At 36.0% G+C, this 10,580-nt stretch overlaps 1 protein-coding gene across 1 annotated transcript in view; it reads right to left on the bottom strand.

Annotated features, from left to right (window-relative positions):
* Positions 1–1,143: 1,143 nt before the first annotated feature.
* LOC107585793 (protein FAM49B-like) overlaps positions 1,144–10,580 on the bottom strand; it is an 18,421-nt gene continuing 8,984 nt past the window's right edge. Inside the window, exons 2-7 of the mRNA XM_016272942.1 lie at positions 7,515–7,604; positions 6,416–6,537; positions 6,179–6,284; positions 3,516–3,670; positions 1,943–2,013; positions 1,144–1,831 (exon numbers count right to left, since the gene is read on the bottom strand). Coding sequence (XP_016128428.1) covers positions 1,765–1,831; positions 1,943–2,013; positions 3,516–3,670; positions 6,179–6,284; positions 6,416–6,537; positions 7,515–7,587 — 594 coding nt within the window. The 5' untranslated portion in view covers positions 7,588–7,604 and the 3' untranslated portion in view covers positions 1,144–1,764. The remainder of the gene's footprint in view (positions 1,832–1,942; positions 2,014–3,515; positions 3,671–6,178; positions 6,285–6,415; positions 6,538–7,514; positions 7,605–10,580) is intronic.

The following is a 10,580-nucleotide window of genomic DNA, read 5'->3' as shown; positions in this document are numbered from 1 at the left end:
CATTTTTGGGTGAACTATCCCTTTAAGTACAAGGTCCAGAAGATGGCTAAATCCTATGAATATGCATGTATTGTCAAAAACAAACTAGCATTGACATACTCTTTTGTCTCTTTGTGCTTGTTTTTACTAACTTGTTGTGAAGTCAGAATCCAGACAGCAGTGGGAAATCTAATGAACATATGGTGTTTGGTCTACATTACAGCGGGCATACGGTGAGGTAGTGCTCTGGAATTATGGGTCGCACACGCGGAGTTATTGGCAGGAAGTCATCAGAAGTTGCTCTTCTCACAGAGCACAGAGAGGAACAAGTAAATAGACAAGAATATGGCCCCACACCAGCCTCCTGGGAAAAGTGTCCGAGCTCATCAGGATAGCCATTAAAAAAACAGTGTGCTTCCGACGAGGAGAAAGGACAGCAGGGGCAAGAATCCCACACTCCGCAGTGGGGAAAGTATGCGCTTGCTGATGACACACGCTGAGCAGCCAGACAAACAGGAGCAAACTGTGTGCGAGCCGTTGAGTGAGAAAAAAACACGGCGGAGGTCACAGGTACAGAGCAGATAGGATGGTAATACAAACTGGGAGGGGTGTCCCGCGCGCTCCCAGCGAGCCCGAGATCAAAAACTCCACAGTGTGTCGGAGCAAGGAATGTATTACTCATGACCCATACTACATGAGGGCGAGTTGCATTTACCCATCCAAAGTGCACACACACAGCAGTGAACACACACAAACCGTGAACACACACCCGGAGCAGTGGGCAGCAATTTATGCTGCGGCGCCCGGGGAGCAGTTGGGGGTTCGGTGCCTTGCTCAAGGGCACCTCAGTCGTGGTATTGAAGGTGGGAGAGAGCGCTGTACATTCCCTCCCCCCACCTACAATCCCTGCCGGTACGAGACTCGAACCCACAACCTTTGGGTTATGAGTCCGACTCTCTAACCATTAGGCCACGACTTCCCCATTGTTCTGTAGAACAAACTCCCAATTCCTAGGCTGGATGATGTGGGAATCTCATTCTCCTGACTAATCCACCAGAGTCAGCTGACCATCAAATGGACAGCCTGGAATTTCTGAACATTCTGGTTTTGGTTTCTGGGGGAAAGTTGAAGAAATGTTAACTCATAACAGGGCTAAATTTCAACCACATGTTTGTTTATTTCTGGCTCCAAAAAGCAAAAGAATGGGAATACAGCCATGAATGGACATTATGACTTGCTGGAGCAGACACTGTCACGGGATATGAATAATCCTGAACTCTGTTAGGTAAAAGGATGTGGGTTTAGAACTAATTATTTTGTACATAGTAAAGTGGTGAGAGTACATGGTGATTTCAGTGGCCGGTTTCGAAGAAGCCCTTACTGTAAGAGCTGTCAGCCATTCAGTCCTTTTGGTTAAAATAGCTTTATTCAGTTCAAAAGAGTCATGTTAATAAAAATCACAGTAAATTATGTAATTTTAAAAAGCAATAAAATTTTTGTGGTCCTCAAAAACTCAGGTACTCAGTCAACTGTAGAAAACAGGGGAAGGGAATGAACGAAGCTCATCTTTGTTGGACGCCACACAGCAAAGAAGCGTCTTTGAAATCTAAAGTCCACACATGACTAAGTCTAACAGGATAAGATGTAAATAACAAAACTACAACAATAAAAACAGACTGATAACAGTAGCTGCCACATGATACATGGCTATTCTCATTGTATTACTAAAACTGCTGAAGCATCTCGTCCAATGTATTCGAGAGGTAATACTTTTGGCAGACACAGTCAAGCTTGTAACATGTTTTTGATTTGCTTGGAGGTAGTCTCATCGTTCAAATGTTTAGTTGTGTACCTGTGAGAGTCAAGAGAGAATGTTTAAATGCAATGCAAATCATTACATACTGCATGGTTTTTTCATACTGTATTTCTATCATACTGTAAGCGTCCAGTAAAGCTCACAGACCTGAGGGCATTGAGAAGCCCCTCCACACTGTTGGGCGGCTGATACCGCAGAACCTTAATGCATCCTTTCATCTGTATCATACAAAGACAGACGAGAATATTATATAATTTTATTTTTAATCAGGTTTGTATTTGTATGTAGTTTGCTTTTAATTGGGATGATCTATTTAGCGCATTAATTTAGTATAATATAACAAGTATTTTGCATTTCATCAGAAATTAGTCTTATAAATGCTTATTTTGTGATCAAATGCATTCATTTTTAATGTTTTTAACATACTGTACTGTTAAACTGACAGCCCTAATTAAATTTACACATAAAATTAGTGCTGTTAAACGATTAATCGCTTCCAAAATAAACGTTTTTGTTTACATAAAAATATACACAGTACACACATATATTATGTATATATAAATACACACACGCAGTATATATTTTGAAAATATTTACATGTATATATTTATATTATATAAAAATATATTTAATATATAAACATAGCATATTTTTCTGAAATATATACTTGCATATGTGTGCATTTATATATACATAATATACACAGTACACACACATATATATTATGTAAACAAAAACTTATTTTGGATGTGATTAAGCGTGATTAATAGTTTGACAGCACTACATAAAAAATATTTTAAAAATTTGATTTAATCACTTAATCAGTGACAAAAAGTGACAATGTATTTGTATTTTTAATTCAGGCTTTGTATTTGCTTTGTAATTAGACACATTAGCAATTTAATTTAGTAAGTGTTAAAAACTATTTTGCATTTATTTCAACAATGTGTTAAATTGAACCCTAATTAAACTATTTACAAATATAAAATTTATTTTTTTAATTTTTTCGTATTTAATAAACTACATAGCCTCAGAGCGCGCAGACGTAACGTAATAAACGTGGTCATGTTTTATCTTACTTTTGGAGGCGGATGCTTGCTGTTTGGGAGCGCAGTCATGTAAGACAGTTCTGGGAGGTTGTTAAACTGAACCACTTTGACAACAGACTTTGGCTCAGGCATTTCAGAATGACCAAAACAACATTTCAGATGCTGTGTAATGAGAGCAGTCTGCTGGTTAGTCCAGTTATGCCATCCCATTGTCCAAAGTTACATGACTTTTTTTATGCGCATCGAGGAATTTATTTGGTAAATGTGATCCCATCATAGAGTCTACACAATTATTATTTTTTCCGGATAAAAAATGTATCTCTATCTTTTTATGTGCTTTTTAGAAGTTATGCACATCTTGGCATTTCTATTCAGCATTTTTTTGTGCGATATTCCAAAAATGTGCACAAAAATTGGTAGATGGAAAGTGTTTTTATACCTTCCCCTGCGGTTTAAAAAGATATTGCATAATCACTGCCAGTATAAATATAATTTACAGATTTTTAATGGTCAGATGAGTTAATTACAGATTTTTGGAGGTCTGAGATTAAAGACAGGATGCTGGAGTCCCACTAACAACACTTTTGCTCCACATCCTCTCATTCTGCATAATTGTTGATTTTGCCCATCTTGAAGCAAGAAAGATTGGACATGTGCAGAATGGGTGTGACCTGAGGTTGCCAGGTTACCTTCAGCTCATCGAAGCGCAGCGTGAAATGCAAAATCTCAGCGAACTGCTGTGCCAGCGCTTGCTCCTGCTCCAGATGCTGAGTTGGGCTGCAGCGCGAGCTGGTGAGAAACTCCAACAGGCCCTGCAGAGCGTCTTCTACACAAGACACAGAAGAAACAGAACTGCTAATGCTTTTGGTGGATAATACTGGGTTATGGTCGCTCTATTTTGACAAAAAGAGTGTCTGGCAGAGGAACACAGCTGTGTGTTTGACAGAGAGATGTTAGGTCAGTCTGACCCTTTGATGTTTCACCAGAGTCTCTCCTCCAGAGAGCGCTGCCATTGGCTGGTGTTGATGTGTGATTAAGGGCCATGTCATGTTTAATTAGGTCATGACCTATTTCTCAGCATCAAACCCTCCATCTGAATCACTCAAACCCACAGACTTACAAGCACAGACAGAGAGCATAAAAAGTAAAAACAACCGCATTTTTCGCAGAGCATATAACATACTGTACTTTGAGACATACAAGATTATAAGACAAAATATTTCTGCAAAGACTGATTAGCACAACAAATGAGTTAATATGGTATTTCCCATTGCTGCACCAAGTACAGTATCAATCTTTGGATTTTACTGGATAATATAATAGTAGAATTTTCCAAATGCTTTCTATAGTAACATCCATGCCACATGTACTCAGTTGACAGATTTTTAGTGCATTCAAAATATGTTTTATCAATATGCATGTCAAACTAAGAAATCAAACTCAGAAGCTTGCCTTTATTAGAATCTTGCTACATCAGTTGAGCTACATATGTATGGTACAGCTAACATACGCTACCGTAAGTTTGGGGTCAGTACGTTTTTTTTTTTTTCCGAAAGACATTAATATTTTGTTCATCTAAAACGCATTAAATTCATCAAAAGTGACAGTAAAGACATTTTTAATGTTGCAAACAATTTCATATAAAGATGTATCAAGTATTTTCAACATTGCTAATAATTGATAATAAATCAGCATATTAGAATGATTTCAGAAGGATCATGTGACACTGAATACTGGAGTAATGACTGCTGAAAAACAGAAAACAGTCATTTTTAAATTGTAATAGTACTTCACAATATTAATGTTTTTATTGTATTTTTGATGAAATCGTGCCTTGGTGAGCATAAGAAACTTCTTTTAAAAAAAAAATAATAATAAAATAAAATCTTACAGACTCTAAACTTCTGAATGTTTCTGTATGTTTCAGAAAATGTATTTATTTTGAGGATAATGAATTTATCATTAAGGTACAGTAAATCTGGGGTGTGCACTTTTAGAGATGACAAGAGCTGTGTTTTTGCTGGATGTGGTGAAAGAAACTGGCCTTGCCCAAAGAGCATGCTAATCCAATTATGACGCACTGCTGCTCTGTTTATGGCTTGTTCCCTAGGAACATGCACTGAATCAGAACAGAAATACAACTTCCCAAGAATATTTTCAAAATATGTTGTGCAAAGTCATGTAGCTGGGATTCAACTTTAGGCTCGGGTTCTTATATTTATTACAAATGCAGTCTTGCTTATACGACATTGCTTAATTATAGCACACAGTCCACATATTGACTTGTGTAGAGCTGAATGACAGTAGGGTGATTTCAGCTCTCTGGTTACATTTGTTTAATTGAGAAAGGCTTGAGTAAGAGCATATGAGCTGACGTAAGAGTAAGGACAGTTTGGTAATGCCTAGTCTTATATAATCTCGCTATTGCCGACTGCTGACGTGAGCGCTGCAACAGTAATGTGTTCAATCATACTGCTGAATTAAGCTTCAAGAAGGATCATCTCTGAAAATCAAAACACAGTCCAAAGCAGATGCTAATACTACAGTATATGGTAAGTGGGTCAGTGTACCATATATCCCTGTGAGGAATTGTGGGAGAGTAGATCATTAAAAATGTCCTCTCATTTATCAGCTATGCCTCTAGGTAAAAATAGCCATACATGTTATTATTTATAGTGTTGTGTGCTGTGCACATTAATGCAAAGAGAAAAACGACATACCCAGTTTTAGTGAGAACTCATAAAACTTCTTTAGTTTGCCAACCAGCGGGACCACAGCGGCCCACGCGCTCTCTTGCACACGCTCATCATTGGGATGCTGTATGGCCTGAGGAGACAACATGCACACGCATAAACACAACATTCCTTACAAACAGAAATAATGAGAGCTTGTCATGCAAAGTAACATAAATCCCAGGCTGATGAAGAACATGACCTCTTTGATTACATTTGTTTAAATGAGAAAAGCACATGAGTAAGAGCATATGAGCTGATGTAAGGACAGTTTAGTAATGCCCAGTCTTATATAATCTCACTATTGCTGGCTGCTGACGTGTGTGCTGGTACAGTAATGTGTTTGATAATACTGATGAATTAAACCTCAAGAAGAATCACCTCACTGAAAATCAAAACACAGTCCAGAGCAGATGCTAATGCTACAGTATATGATAAATGGGTCAGTGGACCATGTATCCCTGTGAGGAATTGTGGGAGAGTAGATCATTAAAAATGTCCTCTCATTTATCAGCTATGCCTCTAGGTAAAAATAGCCATACATGTTATTATTTATAGTGTTGTGTGCTGTGCACATTAATGCAAAGAGAAAAACGACATACCCAGTTTTAGTGAGAACTCATAAAACTTCTTTAGTTTGCCAACCAGCGGGACCACAGCGGCCCACGCGCTCTCTTGCACACGCTCATCATTGGGATGCTGTATGGCCTGAGGAGACAACATGCACACGCATAAACACAACATTCCTTACAAACAGAAACAATGAGAGCTTGTCATGCAAAGTAACATAAATCCCAGGCTGATGAAGAACATGAGAAGTGCATTATGGATGTACTCGCCTGCCTGATGGTTTCACCTGCTCCGCTATATGACTGCAGGTCCTGTAATACACTCACAGCCTCTGTCAGCACCTCACTGACCTTCTCCCATACTCTCTTCTCAGCTTCTGTGGGCTTGGCATCTGCAGAGGAGAAATCAGTTCAGTCTTTGATGTGCTGCTGCATTTCAGGTCTTTGCTTGGATTTGAGGTGGAGTGTTATTGCTTAAATATTTGTATCCATAAATTTAAATGTTTGGTTATACACTATTTTTGAAATTATGTTTTTTCCTATTAGAGGAACTGCCATTTCAACCATTGTTGCTTTTTACATGCAAGAAGCTAAATACAATAAAAACATATAGTTATAAATAATAAAAGCGTATTAAATATAGTTAAGAATTTATAATAATAATTATTATTATTATTGCTATTATCATTATTATTATTATTAAATAGTCCAATAGTATCAATAATTATTATTAATACATATCATTAATAAAATAAATACTATTAATTAATTATATATGGTTATAGTAATTAATAATTATTAGTTATATTAGTAATATTAATAATTATTCATGTTATTTATTAAAAAATAATAATAATAAAAATAACATTTATATGACATTCTAATATTATATTATGATAATTATTATTTATAATATAAATATTACTTAAATACAATTATATTAGTATAATCATAATAATAAATAATTACTGCTTTAGTAATATTATTGTTATGTATAATATTAATATGAATGTTATTGTAATATTAATGTTATTTATAATAAAAAAATTATTATTATGATCATTATCACAGTAATTGGTAACAGTAATTATTATGATGATAATAATAATATTATTATTAATTAATTATATATAGTTACTCATAGTAATTAGTAATAGTTGACAGTAATTAATAATATTAATATAATTATATACTATATAATTACTAATTATCAATGTTGTTTACAATAAAAAAAATATTATTATAATATTCCTAGTGTTGTTTAATTTTATATAGTCAGCAAAATTACTGCAAATATATTGTGAGTAGGTACTATTTCTCCAAGCCCACAACATCAGATAATACAGGTTGTGATTGTTTATTCACTTACTTTCAAAGTCCAGGAAAAAGTTCCCTGCGTTGTTGTCAATATCTCGTGTGAGAACCTTGATCAGATTCCCCATCCCGACCTGTCAGAGACCTAAAAGACAAGATGAAAAGAAAAAGTGATGCAAACTACTTTATGAATGATGGTTTTTGCATGCGATTTGCTGCACTTTGAAAGTCAATGAAGGTGTAAACACCATTTGATTTGCCCATACAAGAACACATTCAGGTCAACTCAGTTCACATCAAGAACTGAGACACCTGTGCTCCCGACAGCAACATCTGGCCACACGTATGAGCGTGGCAGGCAACATCTGCTCGGGGCAGTGCTGGAAATCAGGGGAGACTCGAATGCTGCAGCATTACCCTCCTGAACACGCACCCAGTTTGCCTGCAGGTGAAAGCACACATGCTGCTGAGAATGCAGTAGGACTGCAGCACTCATGGGTGGGTCCTACTGCAGGATCATGTCGCCCTCTAGCAGTCAAAGTCTTTCTATAGGTCAAAACCGACACTCTGAAGTCCCCCTCCCTTTGGGCTGAGGGTTAAATCGTTGTAAGAATCATATGTTCCCTGAAAAGAGCACATACTCATTCTTATTCATCCGCTCTGAGCTCTGAGTCACTGCCTACAACAGATTAAATAACATCAGGAAAATCCTCAAGAGAACAGACAGACCTCAGAGTTAAACAGCATGTCAATACACTCAAAGCCCAAGGTCAGACTTTCGTGTTCAAGCTGAAGAGAAACTTTCTTTATTTCTTTGAAGGACTTTGTTTCTCCTCTAAACGAACAGCCTTGAAAGTAGGTAAATGGGTCGCTACAGTGTCTCACTGACCTACAGTGCATCCTGCAGTGTGAGAGGGGGTGTGTTGTCTTTATATCTTGGCGTACTCATGTTCTCCTGGCATTCAGGACTTAAGAACCGAAGGGACTGAATAAGCACTGCTGTCTTGATCTGTCTTGAATCTCCTAAGCCCCCCCACCCCCGTCAGCTTTACACCCCTCAGATTGGGGGGATGGTACCATCTAAACTGAGGCTGCTCATTTGACTACAGCATGCACACCCTGCAATCCTATTGGCTAAGGAGCGAGACCGAACATTCTGCTGTTGCCATGGAGCCTAAAAATATTTTTCAACCCAAAATGTGCCGGCAGCCAATAGGAGCGGAGCACAGGAGTACTCGACAGGACTTAAAAGAACTTGAATAAATTAATCATGAGTGCAGCACTAGGAAAAGAGATGTGACTCAAAAACAAATTTAAACTCAAAAGTGGAACAGTTTGACAGGGTAAAACCTCATAAGCTTTCTTGAATGTTTACAAATGTAATTTGATCTCCAGCTCTACAAAATATACATTCAAATTATAGATAGACAAACTATTAAAGCAAAAAGTAACTCGAGGTCAAGTATCACAGTGATTTTAGGGATGTTTAGGTAGATGCAAAGCTTTTAAAAATGGTCAAATAAAATTAATAAATGAAATTGGTAAGGCTAACACTGTGATGATAATAACGTTATAAATGATAAAAGGTTATATTATATTTTAAGGACCAATTCTCATTATTTCCTAGCATGCATCTTAATAGCATATTGGCTGTTTATTAACTATTAATAAGCAGCAAATTATGAGTTTGCTGTTGCAAATGTTGTAGCTAATAGTAAGTTAATACAGAAAATTGGACCTTAAAATAAAGTGTGATTAATTAATTTTATATTTTTAAAAAAACTTATATAAATACATGTATTTATCATTCTAAAACTAATATTTAATAAATTAATACATATAATATTATTGATTTATTATGTATTACAAAACCTGTTCTTATTTTTGCTTGTTAATCAATTATAAATATATAACAAATAATAAACACATAATTTATCAATTAAATCTCACAGTATTTTCATTACCATCATTTATTTTGATGATAAAAATGTAATTTATATATTGCAGTGTTTATTATGACTAAAGGACTATAATTGTTCATAAGGCAAATAGTACAAGGACATTTGAAGTGGGCCAAAAAACTAAAATCATGCTTCTAAATTTAAAATAGGAAATTATCTCAGTGAGCACAACTGAAATCCCAGTTACTATTAGCAGAATGTGTCCTCATCTCAGTTAATAACAGTCGTGCTGTTCTGAGAGAGCGAGCGAGAGGGGTTTTAGATGATGGGTGTGAATGCAGTGGACTGTTTCCTCCCCACTGCAGTACTCGTGCACAAGCGTTTGACAGCATGTGCCTCCACGTGCTTTCGCCTCCACTACTACTACTACTACCCAACCAGAGAAGAATACAACCCCACCCTTCTCCTCCCCGCTGCCGCTTCATACGACAGAGTCACGTGGCTGGAGGGGAGGCTCTGCTCTGCAGTGAGGCGGTCTGCGGCAGTGCAGAGAGCACAGACAGCACTCCTCCTGACCCAGATTCCACCGCTGCCCCGACACACCGGGTTAACATTAACCCCAGAACGCCAAGACATGGACAGATTTGCTGCAGGTTGCCCCCGGCTAATAATCACACACACACATGCCTCTGGCCACACAGAGACTGTCTCTTCCATTAAAAATTAAATTAATCAAGCGAACACTTATTGTGATGATTGTGATGATGTATGATTACATATATATTAATTATATAGAAGTATAGTAATAATTTGTTGTTAATTTTAATATATATATAAAGTTGACATTAGAAATTATTATTCACAATTTAATGTCATCTTCATTTCATCTCATAAATGAAATTTATAAATCTAACACTGTCTTTATTACATCACGTATTATGATGATAATAAATGTAAAAAAATATATATCTAAATGTTAATACAATAAATATATATATTGATTCTTTAGGATATAAACCATTTTAATATTTAATTTTTATAAGTACATATAATTACATATATTTTATTACTGTTAATTGTATATAATAGTAAATGTTCTATTATTCTTTATTAATTAATTATTATATTATATTATAGGACACCTTAAAATAAAGTGTTACCTATTATTCTTTATTAATTAATTTTGTATTATATTATTAAATTCACATATACACACACAC

Source organism: Sinocyclocheilus grahami, unplaced genomic scaffold (assembly GCF_001515645.1).
Source record: "Sinocyclocheilus grahami isolate Dianchi unplaced genomic scaffold, SAMN03320097.WGS_v1.1 scaffold5.1, whole genome shotgun sequence".
NCBI classification, from domain to species: domain Eukaryota; kingdom Metazoa; phylum Chordata; class Actinopteri; order Cypriniformes; family Cyprinidae; genus Sinocyclocheilus; species Sinocyclocheilus grahami.
Note: the sequence above shows the minus strand (reverse complement) of the source record. Positions and strands in the feature narration are given on the sequence as shown.